At 34.3% G+C, this 24,301-nt stretch overlaps 1 protein-coding gene across 2 annotated transcripts in view; it reads right to left on the bottom strand.

Moving 5' to 3' along the window:
* Positions 1-1,172: 1,172 nt before the first annotated feature.
* The window catches only part of ZPBP (zona pellucida binding protein), a 147,746-nt gene continuing 124,617 nt past the window's right edge, over positions 1,173-24,301 (bottom strand). For both annotated transcript variants that reach the window (XM_011947563.1, XM_011947564.1), the window contains exon 8: positions 1,173-2,025. In XM_011947563.1, coding sequence (XP_011802953.1) covers positions 1,931-2,025 — 95 coding nt within the window. In that variant the 3' untranslated portion in view covers positions 1,173-1,930. The remainder of the gene's footprint in view (positions 2,026-24,301) is intronic.

Below are 24,301 nucleotides of genomic sequence, written 5' to 3'. Positions count from 1 at the left end.
TGCGGCACTATTCACAATAGCAAAGACTTGGAATCAACCCAAATGTCCATCTGTGACAGACTGGATTAAGAAAATGCTTCAATTTCTACAGCTTGTTTTCTTTGCCTGAACTTTACAAGTCTTATCCTTGTTCTGCCTTCAGATATTTGTGTGGTCTCATTCTGGTGTGCCAGTAGCTAAAAATCCATGATATGCTCTCATCCCACTCCTGTTGCTCATCTCCTCTTATCTGGGGTCACCTATCTCTTCGTGATTGCATTCCGATCCCCAGTACTTATCATGGGAATAACAATTCTGCCTCTGCTTTCCCAGGCTGTTGATGGGGTGCTGTTCATGGCTCAGAAAAATGCATTGTAGGTTAAATTATTAAAGATTTTAAATATAGGAAAAAAGTAAGCAAACATAAAGAATAAAAAGGAAAGAATATGTATTCTAATCCATTATTTACTATACAGTTAAGAAATTTGGAAACTTTAGTAGATTACACTGCTTTTAGAAGTGGAGACGTGATAGGTCTTCTACTATTTGCAAAATACATGTGTTAGTAATTTTGGGAAGAACAGTAACTCACCCAAACAGTGTAATGCGAGTATGTCACTTCCTAGGGGAAAGAAGGCACTTGAAAAACATCTCTAAACCGTATAGAAACAATTACATCATGATGATGAAAGCCCAAGGAATTTTTTTAGAAAACATTACCAGGGCTAATAACAAAGTACAGCCATATGTCATGTATCTTCCCTTTGTGACTGTGTTAGAATTCTAGAGTTATATTTGTACATAGGATGGAAAAGTGAGAGGCTAATGTATTAACTAACTAGTTCATTTTTTAAAAGTTGAACACATCCTAGGTATAGGTGAACTGTCCTCCTGTCAATGTATTGCACATTTGTGCCCAGAGCCAACATGGGGTATGTTTGCCATTTACAAACGTTTATGTCTTAAGAGAGGAAATATGAAGAGCAAAACAGTGCATCCAGAGAGAGAAAGCTGATACAAATATAAATAAAACAATAATTAGAAAAATTGAGAAACTATTCATTTTCTAAATCACTCATGTATTTTCCTAGAATTTTAATCTTTTAATTTTTGATAACATTTCATATTCAAATACAGCATCCCAATGTGAGACAGGATAAGTATTAGTGATGGTACAAGTGATATCTGTTACATAATATTCATTTTCTTAGTGGAAGAAGTAAAATAAAGGTTGTGATGACTGTTGATTATTTTTCCTAGAGGGATTGTCAGGGAAAGAAATCGCTTTCTCTCTTTCTCTCTTTCCACTAAGAAAGTTCAGTTATTAATTTAGGCACATAGAATAATTACCCCATTCTAAAATGCCGAAAAGGTAATTTAAGAGACTTAAAACTGAAAAGTTTAAGATAGTCACACTGAGCTATATTAAAAATCCACAGTGTGCTTGGAACTTGGCCTTATATTAAAGAGGCTAAAAATTGCAATAAGACCCCAGGCTTTAAATATGGCTTTAAACTGTGAAAGGTGAAACTAGAATGAATAAAATCCTATAAATTTACATCAAAAGAATGAAACAAGCTGAAATTAAAGTTATTATAGAAGAATATGGTGGCCTGGATCTAGTGAACATATAGTAAAAATAAAACAGAATATTTCTGAAAAATCTTGAAAAATCTTTTGGGCTAACTTGATACACTATATTTGAAACTATTTTTAAAATGCAGTGGTACAAGAAATATTTTAGAATCATATGTAGGTTTGGCATTAATGGATAAAGACTAGGGGATTTTCGCCCTCATAAAGCACGTGGACATACAGTATTTGATTAAAATGATGACACCATTTTTTGTAAAATGTGATTAATTTTGGCATAATAATGATTTATTATATGTTAATATTTCACATATATACTTTGCATTTAATAAACTACTGAATAACTGAAGATAATGGCTTATAAGCACGTTTTTGCTCCATACACCAGGCTGCTATTGCACTGAAGGCAATGAATTCCATCACGGGGGTTATATGATCCAGGGCTGCAGATCACTGTGAAAAAAGAATAAGTTAATAAGTAGTATTTTCCTAATACACATAATATAAAATTTTCAATCTCAATTCTTTTAAGTGTATAGTTCAGTAGTATTAAGTACATTCACATTGTTGTGCAATAAATCTACAGAACTTTTTCATCTTGCAAAACTGCAACTCTATACCCATTTCCTTGTTTCCACAGCTGTTGGCAACTACCATTATACCTTTGGTTTCTATGAGTTTCACTAATCTACATACCTCATGTAAACAGAATCATACACTGAAAGTTTTAACTGCTTACTCTGAGATTCCTGTAAAGAGCGTGCAACCTGGATCCCTTGCATGCATGCACAGTTGACAATATGGTTGGTACTCCTATGAGAATCTAATGCCATTGATGATCTGACAGGAAGCAGAGCTCAGGCTATAATGCTTACTTGCCCGCCACTCACCTCCTGTTGTGCAGTCTGGTTCCTAACAGGCCATGGACCAGTACTGTTCCCTGGCCTGGGGGTTGGGGACCCCTGCTTTAAGTCATATAGCAGAAGCCACAAGAGGTCAACACTACAGGAGGAACCAAATGTGCTTCACACACGGCCATAATAACTGTATTTTAGGTGAAAAGAGACTGCGTTTTTTTCTAATAATCTCCTGATAAATTCAACAAAGTAGTAGTATACAAAATTGATACACAAAAATCAATTCTGTTTGTGTATATTAACAATAAACAATCCAAAAGGGAAATTAGGAAAATAGTTCCATTTAAAATACAATCAAATAATATTTCACCATAAACTCAACCAAGGTGTTGGAATAATGCATACTATAAATTACCAAAAATTGCTGAAATAAATTCAAGAAGACACAAATAAATAGACAGAACTACCATGTTCATGGGTTGAACACAATATTAAGGTGTTAACACTACACAAAGCTATTGATTCAATGCAATCTCTATCAAAATCTCAATAACATTTTTTTCATGAAAACCAAAAATCCTTCTCAAGACTCCAAATAGCCAAAATATTGAAAAACAAAATTGAAAGTCACATTTTCTGATTTTGAAACTTATTACAAAGCTACAATAATCAAAACAGTGTGGTGCTGCCAAAAAGACAGACATGCAGACTAATGGAACAGAATATAAAGCCCAGTAATAAATCCTTGCATATAGGGACAAATGATTTTCATAAAGAATGCCAAGATCATTCAATGGGGAAAGAATAATTTTTTTCAACCAACGGTACTGGGAAAACTGGATATACATAGACAAGTAAGTGAAGTTGGACTTTTAGATCATATACAAAAATTAACTCAAAATGAATCAAGGACTTAACAGCTAAAACTGTAGAACATTTAGAAGATGACACTGGTGAAAAGCTTCAGGATACTGGGTTTCACAATGATTTCTTTCTTTTTTTTTTTTTTTTGCATATTTTCGTATAACATACAATCTTTTCAACATTACTGCTAGTATCTGATTTTTTGTGTTTGTACTTCAGTCCCTCTGAGTCACTGGTCTTCTTTTGTTTCTTGTTTGCATTTTTCACATTGTGTGTTTCACAGTAGTGCACACAAATGTTTTTGGATTGTTGCTGCTGTACTGCTCACTTCCACTCCTTAGATGTAAGCAGCCTGCAAGTTTTGCTTGAATGTTCCTCTTCCCTCTGTGACTTCTGCTTATTTCCTTTTTTGGTAGATACTGTGTATCATCTACATCTTCTTCAGATATTTTTCTCTGCTCTTCATGTTTTTCACTTAGTCCCTTGGATATTCTGACTCCTGAAAACTTTTTGGCTTTAACTTTGTCGAAAAACTTCTGATATTTAGCAATATTTTCATCTAGAGCTTTAATAACGGCTTTGGTGTGATTTTCCCATATGTTCTTCCTCAGATTCCTAGTAAGACTCTTCTTCATCATCTCCTGCTTCTGCTCCTCTTCTTCAGTAGAAAAGCTCTCAAGCTCTTTCTCCAGATATGACATATCCACAGGAACTGGGTCATCCCCAGAAGACTGAGGCACCACATTGAGTTTGCCAAAGTTGCTGAACCCATGCACAAGAATCCGTTGCATCTCTGAGTTAGCATCCCAATGACTATTCTCTTCTTTTTCTTTTTCAATCACAGATTCTGTCACTTCACCTACAGTTTTGGTATTCCTTCTGTCACTTCCTCTTCTGGATTGTTCTGGGTTGCTTCTGTGGCAACTTTCACAGACTAGGAGGGTGAAAGCTGGGGGCCCACAGGGGGCTTTCTACTAGGCAGCTTGACAAAGAAGGGAATCCAGCCCCCTCAGCCAGTCATTGAGGACTATCCACCCACAGTCAGTAAGTAAGTTACTCCACCCTTTAGTAACTTTCCAGTCCAGAAAGTTAGCTTTTCAATAAAGTCCTCAGCATTCTCCCAATAATTAATCTTTTATGTCTTGCTGACATATTCTCACTTTACTTGTTCAAGTACATCAATGCAGTCTTCAGGGGCCTTAATTTTTCCTACTTAAACAACTCTTGAAATATATATTTTTTCTGATATAAGTATAGCTATTCCTGCTCTTTTCTGGTTTTGCATGAAATTTTTTTTACCCCTTTATTTTCAGCCTATGTGTATGTCTGTCTGGGTGTAGTGTGTTTCATAGTCTGAATAAAGGATTGTTGATTTCGTTTATCTTTTTAAAAAATAACTTTTTATTTCATTGATTTTTATATTTTTTTATTTCAATTTCATTTATTTATGCTCTGATCTTTATTTCTTCTACTAATTTGGGGTTTGGTTTGCCCTTGTTTTTCTAGTTCTTTAAGATGTATCAATAGGTTGCTAATTTGAAGTTTTTCTGCTTTTGTTGATGTAGGTGCCTATTGCAATAAACTTTCCTGTACTTTTTCACTGTATCCCATAGGTTTAGGTACCTCATGTTTTCATTTTCATTTGTTTCAAGACATTTTTAAATTTCCTTCTTAATTTCTTCATTGAGCCACTGGTCATTCAGGAGCATATTGTTTAATTTCCATGTGTTCATATAGTTTTGAAATTCCTCGTTATTGATTTCTATTTTTATTCCATTGTGGTCAGAGAAGATACTTGATATAATTTCAATTTTTTGAATTTGTGGCCTAACATATGGTCTATCTTTGAGGATTATCCATGTGCTGAGGAAAAGAGGCCTATCTTTGAGAATTATCCATGAGCTGAGGAGAAGACTGTGTATTCTGTAACTGTGGGATGAAATGTTCTGGGAATATGTCTATTAGGTTCATTTGTTCTATAGTGCAGATTAAGCCTGATATTTCTTTGTTGATTTTCTGTCTGGATAATCTGTCCAATGCTGAAAGTAGGGTGTTAAAGTCTCCAGCTATTATTGTATAGGGGTCTCTCTCTTTAGCTCTAATAATACTTGCTTCACATATCTGGATGCTCTTGTGTTAGATTCATATATATTAAGAATTGTTACATCTTCTTGCTGAATTGACTTCTTTATTCAATGACCTTGTCTCTTTTTATACTTTTTATCTTGAAATATATATTTTTTCTGATATAAGTATAGCTACTTCTGCTCTTTTCTGGTTTTGCATGAAATTTTTTTTACCCCTTTATTTTCAGCCTATGTGTATGTCTGTCTGGGTGTAGTGTGTTTCATGTAGGCAACAGATTTTTGGGTCCTGCGTTTTTATCCATTCAGCTCTCTATGTCTCTTTGTTGGAGAGTTTAGTGCATTTATATTCCATGTTATTACTCATAAGGAATAACTTTTGCCATTTTGTCACTTGTTTTCTGGTTGTTTTGTAGTCTTTTCCTTCTTTCCTTCCTTCCTGTATTCCTTTTAGTGAAAGTGATTTTCTCTGGTGATATATATATATATCTGTTTTGTTTTTGGATTTGTGGTTACCATAGCCTTGCAAATAATATCACGTAACCTATTATTTTAAACTGATGACTACTTAATGTTGATTGCAGAAACAAACAAGCAACGAGAAAACTAGTAAAAACTCCACAGTTTAACTTCATCCCCCCCCCCTACTTTTTAGCTTTTTGTTATTTATATCTTGTTATACAGTGTTGTGAAAAGTTGTAGTTATTATTTTTATAGGTTCATCTTTCAGTCTTTCTACTTGAGATATGTTTGTACACCACTATTACAGTATTATAATATTCTTTTTTTGTGTGTATCTACTTCAGATGATTTCTTATTGTTCATTAACATCCTTTTCCTTCAGACTGAAGAACTCTCCTCAGCATTTCTTATAGGCAAGGTCTGGTGCTGATGAAATCCCTCAGCTTTTGTTTTTCTGGGAAAGTCTTCATTTCTCCTCCATGTTTGAAAAATACTTTTTCCAGATATACCATTATAGGATACAAGGTTTTTTCTTTTTTTCCTTCAGCAATTTAAATATGTCATACCACTCTCTCCTGGCCTATAAGGTTTCCACTGAGAAGTCTGCTGACAAAGGTACTGGAGCTCCATTGTATGTTGTTTCTTTTCTTTTGCTGCTTTTAGGATCCATTCTTTATCCTTGACCTTGGGGAGTTTGACTATTATATGTTTTGAAGTAGTCTTACTTGGGTTAAAGTTGCTTGGTGTCCAAACCTTTCCCATACTTGAATACTGATATCTTTTTTTAGGTTTGGAAACTTCTCTGTTACCATCCCTTTGAATAACCTTTCTATGCCAACCTCTCACTCTACCTCCTCCTTAAGGACAATAACTCTTAGATTTGCCCTTTAGAGGCTATTTTCTAGATCTTCTAGACATGCTTCATTCTTTTTTTCTTTTGTCTTTTCTGACTGTGTATTTCCAAATAGCCTATCTTGAAGCTCACTAATTCTTTCTTTTGCTTGATAAATTCTGGTGTTAAGAGTTTCTGATGCATTCTTCAGTATATCAATTGCACTTTTCCCGCTCCAGAACTTCTGCTTGATGCTTTTTAATTATTTCAATTTCTTCGTTAAATTTATCTGACAGGATTCTGAATTCCTTCTCTGTGTTATCTTGAATTCTATTAAGCTTCCTCAAAATAGCTATTATGAATTCTCCATCAGAAAGGTTACACATCTGTTTCTCAAGATTGATCACTGGTGCCCTATTTAGTTCATTTGATGTGGTCATGTTTTCCTGGATGATCTTGATGCTTATGGATGTTTGTCCATGTCTTGGCATTGAAGAGTCAGGTGTTTACTGTGGTCTTTGCAGTCTGGGCTTTTTTGTACCCATCCTCCTCGGGAAGGCCTTCTAGGTATTCAAAGAGACTTCATTGTTGTGACTGAAGTCTTTGGTCACTGCAGCTATATCTGCATTAAGGGGCTCTCTAAGCCTAGTAACAATGTGGCTCTGGCAGACTTGCAGATGCACTGCCTTGGAGGTCTTGGGTAAGATTCAGAAGAATTCCCTGGATTACTAGCCAGAGACTCTTGTTCTCTTCTCTTATTTTCCCCCAAACAAACAGAGTCACTCTGTGTGTACTGAGCTGACTGGAACAAGAGGAGGGGTGACGGTGGCCACCACCACCTGTGACTGCACTGGGTGAGAACTGAAGCCAACAAAGCAATGGGTTTCACCCAAGACTCGTAGTGACCACTGCCTAACTACCACCTATGTTCACTGAAGACCCAAGGGCTCTACAAAGGGTGGTGAGTTCAGCCAGGCTCATATCCTTCACTTCCTGTTGGCAAGTTTCCTTCAGCCCTGACTGGGTTCAGAGATGCCATCTGGGAGCCAGGGACTGGAATCTACCTGGTCCTCTATTCTATAGCTGCAGAACTCGCACCAAAGCTGCAAGATAAAGTCTTTCCCTCTCTTCCCTCCCTCCTATCCTCAAGCAGAGTAGTCTCTCTCTGTGACCATCATTAACCCAGGCCTGTGGTAAGTATTGCCTGGCTACCACCAATGTTCACTCAAGGCCCAAAGGCTCTTCAGTCAGCTTGTGGTGAATGCTGTCAGTCCTGAGCCTCTCCTTTCAAGGCAGTAGGATCCCCCTTAGCTCAGAGAAGGTCCAGAAATGCTATCCAGGAGCGATGACCTGGAACTGGAGACTCCAGGAGCCCACTTGTTGCTCTCCTCTACAGAGCTAGTATCCAAGCTAATGCTTGATTCTTATGAAGGTGCTTTATTGTGTGGATAGTTATTCAATTTCGTGTTCCAGCAGAAGGGATAATCACTGGAGGGTTCTATTTGGCCATCTTACTCTGCCTTCTCCCTGTTTTGATTTCTTTTCCGTGATAACAGAAGCACAAGAAATAAAAGAGAAATTGGGCTCTGCAAAAATAAAACCTTTTGTGTATCAAAGGACACTATTAAATATAGTGCAAAGGCAACCCACAAAATAGGAGAAAATATTTGCAAATCATATGTGGGATAGGTGGTTATTTTTTTTAAAAATTTTAAACCCCTATAATTCAACAACCAAACAACCCAATTAAAAAATGGGAAGAAGACTTGAATAGGTATTTCTCCAAAGAAGATATACAAGTGGACAATAAGTATAAACAGATGCTCAACACTACTAACCATTAGGGAAATGCAACTCAAAACCATAATGAGATACCACTTCAAACACAATCAGATGACAAGTATCAAGAAAATGGAAAATAACTAGTGTTACTGAGGGTATGGAGAAATTGTGAGCCTTGTGCATTGCTGATGGGAATGTAAAATGGCGCAGTGGCTATGGAAAATCAGTATGGTGGCTCTTTAAGAAATTAAAATAGAATTGCCATATGAATCAGCAATCCCATTTCTGGGTATATACTCAAAATAACTGAAAGCAGCGTCTCAAAGAGATATTTGTACACATTATGGGCTTAATGTTTGTGTCCCTCCAAATTGATATATTAAAGCCCTAATCTCCAATGAGGCAATATTGGAGATAAGGTCCCTAAGGAGATAAATTTAAATAAGGTAATAAAGGCAGGGCCCTTATCTGATAAGATTAATGTCCTTAAAAGAAAACAGACCAGAAACACTGCTATCTCTTCCTCCATGAATATGCACCAAGGAAAAGCCATGTAAGGACAATACCAGAAGGTGGCTGTCTGCAATCAAGAAGAGAGCCCTCTCCAGAAACTGATCTTGGACTTCTAGCATCCAGAATTGTAAGAAAATAAATTTCTGTTGTTTAAGCCACCCATTCCATGAAATTTTACTATGGCAGCCTAACACAGTATACATCTAAAAGAACTGAAAGCAGGATCTTGCAGATATTTGCTTACCTGTGTTTAATGCAGCATTACACACAATAGCCAACAGGTGGATGCAGCCCAAGCCCATCAATGAATAAATGGAAAACAAAATGTGGTGTATATGTACAAAAGAATGTTATTCAGCCTTAAAAAGAAGGAGATTCTGACACATGCCATAATATGGATGAATTCTAAAAATATTGTGCTAAGTGAAATAAGCCAGTCATAAAAAGACAAATACTATATGATTCCACTTACATGACGTATCTAGAGTAGTCACATTTATCGAGAAAAAATGTAGAATGCTGGTTTTCAGGTGTTGGAGGGAGAAGGGAATAGGGAGTTATTATTTAATGGGTATCAAATTTCAGTCTAGAAGTTGAAAAAAATTCTAGAGATGGATGCTGATGATTTCACAACAGTGGGACTGTAGTTAATGCCACTGTGTATTTAAATTATACATTTAAATACACTTAAAATGTTAAATTTTATGTTATGTACATTTAACCATAATAAAAATGTTGTATATATGCTTTCATATATTTAAATTAGCTAATATCTAAAATTTGATTATGCCAAGAATTCACATAGATATGGAATAAGAGTTTCCTCCACACTACTGTTGGAAATGTATTAATAAAAACAACTGTGAAAAATAGTCTTATATATTTTAATTAACTGCATATCTTGTGACCCAATATTAGACAAAAAGACCTTTAAGAATCTTGAACAGAATATATAAACAAATATATTCATTACAGCACTGTGTATCATGGCAAAAAATTAAGAACAGTCAATTTCAACAACAATAAAACAGACATATGCACCCTGATATATTTATATAATGGAAAATTATACAAAAATAAAAATTTTAAATAGTGTTATAATCACAAAAGTACAAACAAATTTCACACATATGGTCTATAATAATATGAATAGGTTAAAATAACTATAATTGGATAGATTTATAATTAGATAAATTCTCAGTCTTGACTGGATAGATTCCCAATCTCGATATTTAAAAATCCAGCTGTATGCTGTTAACATAAAAATATAAGTTTCAGCCAAATTAATATACACATATGCAAAGCAATCACAAAATCTCAACCATGACAATTTTATTTTATGCAACTGGACAAACCATTTTAAAATTGGCAGCTTTTAACAAGAATAAAAACAATGATCTCTCTATATAAGACATTTTTGTAAGTTTTAGTAATAATCACAGTCAGTAAAAGAAAAATCATAATTCTTTAAAAGATGTGTGTATATATGTATTTTATATGTGTTAGTACATGTATATGTCTATTTATATATACACATATAAATACACAAATTAATATGGTATATACCCTTACTTCATAGACCTGAGAGTAAAGGAACAAAAATATGAAATTATTGAAATAAAATATTAGATTTTTTTTCATGCTTATGAGACAGCTAAAACTTTCCTAAGAAGAAACAAGTATAATTGCAAGGGGTCCCAAATACTCAAAACATATTTTAAAAAATGAACAAAGCTTCCAGTTGCACCTCCAAATTTCAAAACTTACTATAAACCCATAATAATCAAAACAGTGTGGTACTAGCATAAAGAAAGGCCTACCACCAATGAAACAGAATAGTGTTCATAAATAACCTCATACATCTAACACAACTGATTTTCAACAAGGATACCAAAACAATGAAATGCGGAAAGAACAGTTTCTTCAGCAAATTATTCTGTAACAACCAGATAGCCACATGTCAAATAATGCAGTTGGATTCCTACAACACACAATTTATAAAATTTAGCTCAGAATGCATTGATGATCACTTTGAAAAAAATACAGGGGTAAGTCATCATGATTTTGGATTTTGCAATGGTTTCTTAGATATGACGCCAAAAGCAAAAGCAATAAAAAATAAGTATAAACTAGACTTCATCTCAAAACAGTAACCAAATGCACAGTATTATGGATGTGAAAAGAAAAGCAGAGAACAGGTAAAAATATTTGCAAAGCATATATTTTCTAAGAATCTAACATACAGAATATCTACAGAACCCTTACTACTCAAAAACAAATAAACAAAATCCCAAGTTAAAAAACTGGCAGAGGATTTACGTAGACATTTCTCCAAAAAAGATACACAAATGCCCACCAAGCAAATACAGGAAAAAATGCTCAACATCACTATAATTCAGGAAATGCAAATAAAAACTGAATTAGACACTATTTCACATATGCTAGAATGGTTAGAATAAACTTTTTTTTTTTTTTTTTAAAAAAAAAGGAAAATAGCAAGTGTTGGCCAGGATGTGAAGAAACAGGTACTCTCATACATTACTAATGGGATTGTAAAATGGTATATCTATTGTGAAAAATGGTTTGGCTTATACTCAAAAAGTTAAACACAGAGTAAGTGGAAAATAGAATAAAGTAGAATGACCCAGTATTCCACTTTGGTGTGTACCCAAAATAACTGAAAATAGGCACTTAAGTATATACTTTTCATGAATGTTCACAGTAACAGTATTCACAGTAGCCAAAATGTGGAAATAACCAAATGTGCATGGATGAACAAATTGTATATATACATAAAATGGGATATTATTCAGCCATAAGAAAGAATGTAGCACTGATACATGCTACATCAGACAAATCTCAAAAACAATATGCTATGTGAAAGAAGCCAGATACAAAATAATACATATTGTTGTATTTTGTATGAAATACCCAGAATAAATAAATCCATAAATATAGAAAGCATAGTGATAGTTGCCAGGGGGTAATGGTAGACATGAATGAGGAGTAACTTTTTAATAAGCACGGGGTTTCCTTTTTGCAGTGATTAAAATATTTTGGAATTTGGCAGAGGTGTTTGCAAAACATTGTGATTGTACTAAATGCTATTAAATTGTTCTCATTAAAATGGTGAATTTTAATTAATGTGAATTTCAACTCAATTAAAAAAATAAATAGAGCTTCATTTAATCTGTGGACCAGTATAAATTGGTGTAACACATGTATATTTGATAATCAAAAGGAGAGGCCAGTCAATCATGCATAAAACAATAAATAAATAGTTAAAAGCACTGAATTTAATGAATGATGTAAATGAACAGGTCAAAGATACCTGGCAAACATTCCACACAATATATACAAAGAACTCCACTTTTAGGCACTACAGAGTCGAACTGCTATTTATTTCCAGTGTAGCTTTGAGAATTTCTATATGAGTTTAACATAAAGATAAATGAGTTTTAATAAAGAGAAATTCTCAAAGCTATACAGGAAATAAACGTAAAAGCCCATCGTATTACAGGCAAGGTGGAGGGATTTATATAACTGGAAACTCTCTTCTCATCAGAAACAATAAATGCTAGAAGAGAACGGAGCAATGGTTTACTAGATACAAAAGTAAATTTTAGTTTCAAAACTAAGGGTAAAAAAACAATTTGTAATAAAAATTAGAGAGACACATTATCCAGGTAACAAAATAATATGTTCTCCCAAATCCTGCAACATGCAGTCTATAGAATCAATCTGCATGTGTACTCCTGAATAAAAGTTAAGAACAGAAAGACTAAAGGAAATTCCTTAGCCTGAAGAGAGCTATTACCAGATGGAATAATAGGAAATCCATGTATCACCTTGCCTGAAACAACGAAAAATAATAATCATCATTCAATATACATGGAAAACAATAATGTTTTCAAGACATTAGTTATCAAACCACAAGGAACTGTGATTCTTTGGAAATGAGAAACAGAAGATGTGAGCCCTACAATTGTGACCCTAAAATTAGTAAACTAACTTCCATAGCTTACTGTCTTGAGTGAGTTTTCAAATTATGTTACAGGGAACTGAGGTGGAGCCCAGCAAAGTCTCTCAATTGAGGAGACCAACCTAAGAGTCAGAGAAGACCAACACTGCTGGAGTTAAGACTATGTCCCAGAGAGGAGATAGCTACATACACAGGGGACCCTGGAGATGAGTAGAATATTTCTCCTAAATATGTTACACAACAGCAATCAGCAGGTATGTGTGAGGAAGCTGTTAGGCTGGGAAGAGGAACATCTATTTTGATAGCAATAGAGGGAACAGTGCCTGGCAGTCACTCAGGATAATGAACAGTGTCTGTTCCCAATAGCCAGTATGAGAAACTCAGAATTCAAAGAACACTGGGTAAAGCACTTGAAAAGGCAGTAAGAAACAATTACCTCTGGACTGAATATTGAACAAGAACCACCTATCAAATTACAAAGCAAGACATAAAATAATCAAACAGCTTCCAAGAAATGCATTAATTGCATGTGAAAACAAAGACTCAGAAGAAACAATTTTTAGGAATATCAAAATATCCAGCACCAAATAAGGCAAAATTCACAATGTTTGGAATCCCAACAAAGATTACTGTGCATAAAAAGAGGCAGGAAAACATAACCCATAATCAGGGAAATAATCAATCAAAACCAAATTGCAACTAAAGAGGTAAAATACACTGAAAGCTACAAAATATTGCTGAAAGAAACTAAAGATGACCTAAATAGACATTCTGTGTTCATGAGAATAAATACTTAATATTGTTAAGATGTTAATATAACCCAAAGGGATCTAGAGATTCAATACAATCCCTGTCAACATTCCAACAGCTTTTATTGAAGAAATGGAAATGCCAACCCTCAAATTTATGTTGGATTTGAAGGGCACTAAATAGGCAAAAAAATTTGAAAAAGGAAAACAAAGTTGGAAGATGCATAACTCCCAATTTCAAAAATTACTACAAAGCAATAGTAATCAAAATAATGTGGTAAAGGCATAAGGACAGATATATAGCCCAATGGAACAGAAATAAGTGCATATATCCATGACCAGCTCATTATTTATAAGGGTGCCAAGTATTTTAATTATGGAAATAATAGTCTCTTCAACAAATGGTAAAGAGACAAGTGGATTTCCAACTGCAAGAAAATGAAGTTGAACCCCTATTTCATACCAAATACATTAATCAACTCAAAATGGATTTATGACCTAAATAAATTCAAGCTAAAACTATTAAATTCCTAGAACAAAACACAAGGCTAAATCTTCATGCCTCTGATACAGCAATAAATGCTTAGATCTGACACCAAAAACATGGGTAACAAAAGAAAGCACACGTAAATTTGACTTCATCAAAATTAAGATTTTGTCCATGAAAGTATATTACCAAGAACTCTGCAAATTGGCAACGCAGAAGTGTTTACATGATCTAAATAACTGGTACAATATATAAACACTAAACATAAGAAAGCTGGAAAGGTTATATTAATATCTAACAAAATAGGCTTCAATATAAGAAATATTATCAGGAATATAAAAATGTACTACATAATGACAGAGGAGGAAGTGATCAGAAAAAAAATAGCAATCCTAAATGTCTATTTCACTAGTTACTGAGTTTCAAATATGTGGCTAAACTAAAAGGAAAAATAGACAAATTCACAATGATAGCTAGGAATTTCAAACATTCCATTCTCAAAAACTGATATAACAAGTTGAAAATAAAAAAAAAAAAACAGGGATATAGAAAATTAATCTTCTAAAACCAAAAATATCAGAATAAACTTTTTATTCATGGGAGCATGTAACATTTATCAAGATGTGCCAGATTTCTGGCCAGAAAACAATCTTTAGAACAACTGAAAGGACTGAATTGATATAGAATATGTTTTCTGAACATAAGATATTTAGTTGTAGATTAACAAAAATTATATTGGAATTGACCAGATGTTATGAAAATTAAACAATATACTAATAAATAAGACCTGGGCTAAATAAAATTACAAAATTAGATAATATTTTGGACTTATCAAAAACTTAAAAATCAATAAAAATAAAATTAGTGGGCTACAGATAAAGCAATGTTAGAGAGAAATGTAAGGCTTTAAATACTTACATAAGAAAAAAGAGAGAGGTATGAAATCAATGTTCTATGCTATTCTCACAAGAAACTAAAGAAAGGGCCAGATGCTGTGGCTCACACCTGTAATCCCAACACTTTGGGAGGCCAAAGCAGGAGGATCACAAGGTCAGCCATTCGAGACCAGCCTGGCCAATATGGTAAAACCCCGTCTCTACTAAAATACCAAAAATTAGCTGGGTGTGCTGGTGTGTGCCTGTAATACCAGCTGCTCTGGAGGCAGAGGCAGGAGAATCACCTGAACCTGGGAGGCAGAGGTTGCAGTGAGCCGAGATCGCGCCACTGCACTCCATCCTGGGCAAGAGGGTGAGACTCCGTCTCAAAAACAAAACAAAACAAACACTAAAGAAAGAAGAGCACATTAATTTTCAGATAAGAAAGGAAAGACTTTAGAAACTGTTAAAGGTATTAGTTAAAATTAATGAAATAGAAATCAGATAAGAGAAAATAAATACGATGCTGGCTCTTTAAAAGGACTAATACAATTGATAAACTTCCAATTAAAGTTTAGTAAAACTTAAAAACAAAAAACGTATGTAGATGGATAATATCAGGAATTAATGATAAAACATCACTACAGATCGTATGATATTAGAAAGAAAATGAGAGAACATTGTGATCAATTTGTGGAATAAATTTGATATCTAAATAAAACAGACAAACTCTTGAGGATATACATTATCAAAACAGGCTCAGAAAATCTGAAAAGCCTTGTATCAACTAACCACTGAATTGTAATTAAAATCCTTTACACATGGAGTTACCATTTTGTTGTTACGGTCTAAGCTACTAATATCCAGCCATCCCATTGATTACAATTATATACTCAAAATAACTATATTGTAAAATAACTACCTGAGTACTCTAAAAAGCAAAGAGATTCAAGTGAATTTAGAAGGGCGGTTGAAAGAAACAACTCACACAGGGAAGAGTGTTCATTCTGTTTGTCTGTTTTTACATTTTCTCTCTCTCACATTTATTACCACAAGGGTGAACTGAGTTGCAGAACAGCACTGGGCAGGTAGGTAAAACTTGGATAGTAGGCCTGCCATACTTCTGGCCAATGAAACCAAAGAATGAAGCCAAATAATACTGTGATGTAAAGGAGATATCCTGGAAGGGAGAGAAGCTGAGAAACGGTTCCACTAATTCTGTGTACAAGCCTGGATAAAGCTTAGCCAAACCCAAAAATCACACATACACTACACCAGATAGATCCAAACCAGCAAAGACTTAAAGAATTGAACTGAGATTTGAAACCATACAAATTTCAGCTTAACCCTTGAACACAGACGCATGAGAAAGACCCAAAATCAGCATAACGAAGTCTTTGAGACCTGAACTGGACTTCAGTTACTGCCCACAGAAGGAAAGATAAAATTATCTTTATCTAAATTATCATTACCTAAATATAATTGGATAGATTTCCTGCTAAAAGGAAAACATCAACCTTCTCCATCAGATTATAACAGAAGCTAGAGGACACATAATATAACATTCACAGTTACAACATACAGTACAAACTAAGTCTACACAGAAAAATCAAGGAAAATGTGACCTATTAAAAGGGTAAAGACAAAACATGCAAACCTCAAAATGACAGAAGTGTGAATTATCAAACAATGCCTTTAAAACAGCAGCAGTAACTACATTACATGAGACATGTCAAAGCATACTTAAAATGAATGAGAGACAGTAAATCTTAGGTAATAAATAGAAACAACTAGAAAAAAATTAGAAAACTCAACATTTAAATATAGAATATTGGAAATAAAAAATTCATTGGATGGACTCAACAAGAGAATGGAGATGATAGCAGGAAAGTCAGAACATTTTTAGATCAATAAATTAATCAAACTGGAAAACGGAAAGGAAAAAATCAAACAATAGAGGAATACACGGAACAAACCTCAAGCACTGTACAATATCAAGAACTATGAGTTGTTACAGAAGGAGAGTCCAAAAAGAAGACGGGGCAATAGAAAATCCAGCAATATTTTAAAACGATAATATGTCATTTGGTGAAAAATATCAATTTACAGATTTAAGGATCACAAAGAACCCCTAAAAGGATAAATTCAAAGAAAACCATGCTTAGAAATGTAATCAAAACGTTGATGAGAAAAGACAAAAATCTGAAAAGTAGGTGGAGAAAAATGACAAATAATGTAAAAGGAAAGAGCAATTCAAGTCACTGGGAATTGCTTATCAGAATCCATGGTGGTCAGGAGATAATGGAACACCACTTTTAAGAGCTGAGAAAAAGTGCTGAGAACACTGAATTTTATAGTCAGAGAGAATATCCTTCAAGAAATGGAGAACAGACATCTATACATAAAGGAAAGCCTTAAGATTCAGGAAAAGTAAGATAATTTGCCACCAGCATACCTTCTCTACAAAAACTGCTAAAGAAAATGCTTTCAGGTAAAACCAAATAAAAAAGGAAACCTTGGATCTGCAGAAATGTAAGAAGAGCATCAACAGTGGTAAACGCGGGTACATCCAACAGACATTTTCCCCCTTAAGTTCTTTAAAATATGTAAAACTCTTCAAATCGAAAATTACAACAGTGTTTTGAGGAATTTTCAGTGTTTACATATATATATACACACACACATACACATAACATATCTATACACATATAACATATATGACAATTATAAAGAGCAGTGAGAAGGTAACTGGGTAATAGAGCCTCAATGATTGTAAGGATCCTACATTTTATGTAATGTTGTACAACATTAAGTAGACAGTGAAACTATAAATTTGTATACTTTAATCTGTAGACTACCTAAAACATACAAAAACATGTAGTCAAAAGAAAATTAAATGAATTAAATACAACACAAATGCAACTGAACAGATTAATCTATAATATTAAAATTAAAAATATTCTAACAAGACAAAGAGAAGATCAAAGAAGAGAGGAGACAAATAGAAAACAATGAAAATAATAGGTACACTTTAAAAGAAAGGCAGACATTGACAGATTAAAAAAGCAAGATTCAAGCATAAGCTGCCTATAATAGACAGGTTGAAAGTAATTGAAGGGGGGAAAAGCCTTATCATGCAAACAGTAAGGATAAGAATGCCAGAATTGCTACACTAATGTAAGTAAATAAAATTCAAGCAACACACCAATTTAGACATAAAGAGACATTTCATAATGATAATCCATCAGAAGGACATATATAGTGAAATAACAGTCTCAGAAGAATAAAAACCTGACAAAATTATAGATCATAAACAACCACTTTAATCTACTTACATTTATAGAATCCTATAATCAACAACTACAAAATATCCATATTTTTTAATCAGATATGGTACCTTCAACAATACAGACATAATGAGCCACAAAATCAATCAAATTAATTTAAATGTCCTCTAACTATATAAATATCAAGAACACTGAGTTATCTAGAAAAACCTTAAATACCTAAAAATATTTTGAAATTAATAACAATGAATATATAGCACTGACATTAATGGGATAAATCTAAAGCAGTGTTTGAAAAAATTATCATTTTACATGTAGCTTTTATTAGGAAAAAATGGAAATTTCTAAATATCAACGCCCTCATTGAAAATTTCAAGAAATCTATTTTTGAAAAGTCTCCTAAAATACATAAATTTAGCAAAGTAGTTGTAATCAAGGGCAACGAACAAAAACTATATTTCTAAGTACTAGCAAAAAACGATTACAAACCAACATTTAAGCCACAATACCACTTATAATAACTACCTCCAAAATGAAATAACTATATGAATCTAATAACCATGTATAAGATCTATATGATGCTAACTACAAACTACCAATGAAAGAAATCAAAGCCCTAAATAAACAGATGGACATGCTAAGTTCATGGATCTAAAGATGTAATACAGTAAAATTATGAAAATTCCACAAATCCTATATTGAACTATTAAGTTTAATACAATTGCTATCAATATCCTAGAATTTCTTTTTTGTAAATACAGATAAACTAAGCTTTATATGGAAAAGCAAAGAAACTAGAATAGCTAAAATTAGCTTTGTGAGAGAAGAAAAAAGTAGGAGAAATCACACCACCAATTTTAAGATTTACTAACCATAGTAATGAAGACAGGGTTTGCTCTGGTTTGAATGCTTGTCCCTTCCAAACTCAGGTTGAAATTTAATTGCCATTATAACAGTATTAACTAAGATCCTTAAGAGGTGATTAGACCATGAGGGCTTGGCCCTCATGAACTGATTAATGTCATTATCATGGGGGTGGATTCTGGGTTTGGCCCCCTTGTCTCTGTTTCTCTCTCTGTCTCACGCCCTCTCTTTGCACTTCCATCATAAGATTACACAATAAGAAGGCCCTCACCAGATGTCAATACCTTGATCCTGGACTTTCCATGCTCCAGAACTGTGAGAAATACATTTCTGTTCTTTATAAATTACAAAGTCTCAGATATTCTATTATAGCAGCATAGAGTGGAATAAGATAGAAAACTGATTTTGAGAAGTGGGACTTTTGCTGAAACAGTCCTCTCATCACAGGCCCAGAGTGTCACTCCTCGCATCACAAGCCCAGAGTGCAAAGATCTGGGGAAGGATATATGTGAAAAGAGAGGCCTAGTGGGCCCTCAGGACATCGTGGCTTGCCTCCCAGGGAAGTCTCAGGTCTCTGCTCCCTGCATTCTGACACAGGGCTCCTCAGTCACCCAGGTGTTGCTGAAGGAGGCCCCAGATAGGACTTGAGCCACTGACTGTAAGAACACAAACAACAAATCTTGGTGGTGCCCACGTAGTGTTAAGTCTTGAGGCAGGCAGAATGCAAGGGCTGTGGAGGCATGGCTTCCTCCACCTTTATTTCAAAGAACCTTGTTGTGAACAACCTGGGGGCCCAGGCAGAGACTTACCATAGGGGCAGAGCCACGGCAGAGAGCCTCTACTGCAGCAATGCTCAGCAGAATTGTGTGGTCAGAGTTTTCAGAGAGTCTCCACTACAGTAATGCATAGTAGAGCCATGACAGCAAGGCCACAATACAAGAGTCCCTACTAGGGAATGCCCAGTGTTATGAGGGAAGAGCCAGCTGTGTAGAGCTACCAGAGTCCAATACCAGCCTGGGAGAATAGTAGGCATCTGACTCCAACCTACAAGAGCTGCTGCTTGAGCTACGCCCAACAAAGCCATAGGAGTGTGGCTTCTCGACCCCTTGAGGGCACAACTGCCACCCCAGTGTGCCCAGAAGGCAGGACAAGGGGTCAAGGAAAAATATTCTGGAGGCTTAAGATTTAATGTCGTTTACCTTGTTGGGTTTTGGACTTCCTTAGGGCCATTTATCCCTTTCTTCTTGCCTATTTTTCCCTTTTGGAAATATATCCTATGCCTGTTCAACCATAATATTTTGAAGTAGATAATTTGTTTGATTTCACAGGGTCACAGCTGGAAGGAAATTTGCCTCAGGATGTATTGTGCCTTGAGTCTCACCCATATACATCTGATTTAGATGAGACTCTGGACTTTGAACTTTTCAGTTGATGCTGAAACAAATTAAGACTTTTGGGGCTACTGGAGAAAAATGACTATATGTTATATGCGATAAAAACATGAATTTTGGGGGTTAAGGTCAAAATGGTATATGATTGGTATATATCTTCAAAAAGGATGTGTTGGAGACTTAATCCCCAATCCAACAGTGTTAGGAGGTGGGGCCTAATGGGACGTGTCTAGGTCATGATAACTTGACTTTCATGAATGGATTAATGACAATTATAGAATGGCTTGAGGCTGAGAGGTCAGTCTCTTGCTCCATCTCACTGTCTCTTTGGCCATCATGAGATGACACAGGAAGGAGGCCCTCATTAGATGCCAGACTCTTGATCTTAGACTTCCCAGCTTCCAGAAATGTGAGCCAATAAATGTCTTTTCATGACAAATCATGGAGTCTGTGGTATTCTGTTTTATCTATGATAGCAGCACAAAACAGACTAAGATTGTGCTTTATTAGTGGAGGGATACACGCGTAGATCAATGGAACAAGCTGGTAACCCAGTGAATTCCATTAAATATCAGAGGACAAAATAATATCAATCCTATAGAAGCACTTTCAGAATAGTAGGAGAAAACAATGTCCAACTCATTCTATAATGCCAGCATAACCATAATCCAAAATGACGACATAGACATTATTTAAAAATACAGAAAAATACTCTTGAAAAAGGTGTACATACTAACAAATCAAATAATAAATAAAAGGACCGTGACCACATAGGTTTTTCTCCTAGAAATGCAAGGCTTGGTTCAGCATTAAAGAGTCAATCAAAGCAAATTACTATAGTAATACAGTAAGTGTTCTCAGATGTTCTTTGTCGGTTTTCAAACTGGCAAAGAACATCTAAGATAACCCTACAGCTGATACCATACTTAAAAGTGAAATAATTATTACTTTTCCTCTAATATTGGGAAAAGGACAAGAATGCCTTCTTTTGACATTTTTATGTAACAGTGTACTAGAGGACCTAGTCATTGCAATAAAGCAAGCAAGAAAAAAAAGCATAAACAGCAGAAATAAAGAATTAAATCTATTGCAGAATATATATTTATATTTAAAAGGATCTACAAAATAATTATGATATCTAACCAGTGAATTAAGCATAATCACAGGATCCAGCTTAATATTTTAAAAATCAATCATATTATTACATGCTAACTAGAAAATTAAATCAAATAACATGCTAACTGGAAAATTAAATCAAATAATTAAATAACCATTAAAATAACTCAATTTAAAAGAGAGCAAATAAAACATAACATTCTTATGAATAAATCTAAGAGATTTGCTAGAAATCTGAAATGAAAACTACAAAACATCCCAAAGACAAATTTAAAAAGTATTTACACACATGGAGAATCAACATATTCACTATTTAGAAGACTAAATATATTTGAGATAACATTTAATTACTTTTGTCTTTAGAGTCATTGAAATCAATTCAAATTACAGTTGAATTGTTTGTAGAAATTGATATGTTAATTCTAAAATGCATACAGTAATTCAAACAACAGTGAAAAAAGCAATTTTTAAAATAAAAACAAAGCTGGAGGATTATCCTTGCTATTTCAGTAGTTACTATAAAGCTACAGTAATCAAGATACGATATTGTTCAAATAACAGACATAGATGAATGGAGCATAATTAAATGCACATAATTGCAGTTGGCTGAATGTCTGACAGAGGCAGTATGGCATTTTAATAGAGGAAGAAAAGTATCTTCAACAAATGGTATTGGATCATTAAGATATGATATCTTTATGGTAAAAAATGATCATCACCCTTTTTCTCACACCAAACAGAAAAATCAACTCAAAATGGATCATGGCCCTAAATGCGGAATCCAAAATACTATTAAAAAACACAGAGGCCAGGCGCAGTGACTCATGCCTGTAATCCCAGCACTTTGGGAGGCCAAAGTGGGTGGATCACCTAAGGTCAGGAGTTTGAGACCAGCCTGGTCAACACACTGAAACCTCGTCTCTACTAAAAATACAAAAAAATAGCTGGGCGTGGTTGTGCACACCTGTAATCCCAGCTACTCGAGAGGCTGATGCAAGAGAATTGCTTGAACCTGGAAGAAAGAGGTTGCAGTGAGCCTGTGCCACTGCACTCCAGCCTGGGCAGCAGAGTGAGACTTGGTCTCAAAAAAAAAAAAAAAAAAGGAAAAAGAAAAAAAAACAGGAGAACATCTTTGTGAATTCAGAGCAAGATAAGGTGTATTAGAACACAAACATATACATAAACTATTGAATAAAATAAATAAAATATACTTATCCAACTTTTTTGTTTAAAAACAAAAATGTGGGCCACAATCTGAAAGAAAATACTCATAGCACATATATCAGGAAAGGACTTTTGTCCATACTATTGTGGGACTCTTGTAAGTCAATAATTATAAGACAAACAATACACTTAAAAATGGGAAAGATAGTTCAACAAAGTACAAAACACATGCCAGTAGCCATTTGGAACTTGAAAAGGTGCTCAAGATATCTTTTAACCAGGAAAATGAAAACTAAAACCACAGGAGGTACTACAACACACACATACTGGAATGACTAAGATGAAAAAGACTGACCACACCATGCTTTGGAAAGGGTTTGGAGCAACTGTCACCTCACATATTGCTGTATAACACAAGTTATACTGTATAACACAAGTTATAAGTGTGTTACACAGTTAACACAAGTGGAAATTATACAGTCACTTTATAAAGCCAATTGTTGGCTCCTAAATATAGACACAATTGGCTTACAAAAGCCAACAATTTGGCTTTTCTTAAAAATAAATAAAGTTAAACATACACTAACCATATGATCCAGCAATCACAGTCATATGTATTTTTCCAGGAGAAATGAAAATCTATATCCACACAAAGACTTGTACAGGAATATTTATAGAAGCCTTATTTGTAATGGCCTAGAACTGGAAATAACCCAAATGTCCATCATCAGGTGAAAGAATGGATAAACAAAATGTGGTATACCCATACAATGGAGTACTATTCAGCAATAAACAGGGACAAACAATACATTCAGCAAAATGGATGACTCTCAAAATCATTATGCTGACTAATAAAATTCAGACAAGGAATATATATACTACATGGCTACTTGTATAAAATTACAAAAACATATGCAAATCTATAATGACACAAAGCATATTAAGGCCTAGGAGCAGATGTTGAGAGGTAGATTACAAAAGGGCATAAGCAAAATACAGGGCAGGGGACTTTTCTTGAGCATTGTGATGCCTGCATGAGTGTATACATGTCAAGTCACTAAACTGTAAAATTTCAATATGTATAGTTAATTGTAAGTCATTGTTGAGCCAAAATAAAACAAATTGCAAAAGTTACTTAAGGCAAAATATCATTTACTTTGTTGTTACCATGCAAAACAATACTATTTGTCATTATTCATGATCCCAATAAGTGTTAATAGCATAAAATTTTTAATTAGGATTAAAAAAAGACCAATCTATGATAATGGATATATCTGAGGAGAGAGGGAAGACAATAAGATTGTTGAAGACTTCATAGGAGGTGTCACCTGTGTCTTGTTAAAGTTGCCCTAAATCTTAGAAAGAATGTAAAGCATGTAACAGAATATGACATTTTCTTTCAATGGATGATACACGAATA

The sequence above is a fragment of the Colobus angolensis genome, unplaced genomic scaffold, assembly GCF_000951035.1.
Source record: "Colobus angolensis palliatus isolate OR3802 unplaced genomic scaffold, Cang.pa_1.0 Scaffold268, whole genome shotgun sequence".
NCBI lineage: Eukaryota > Metazoa > Chordata > Mammalia > Primates > Cercopithecidae > Colobus > Colobus angolensis.
The sequence above is the reverse complement of the archived record's forward strand: the minus strand, read 5'-3'. Positions and strand labels throughout refer to the sequence as shown.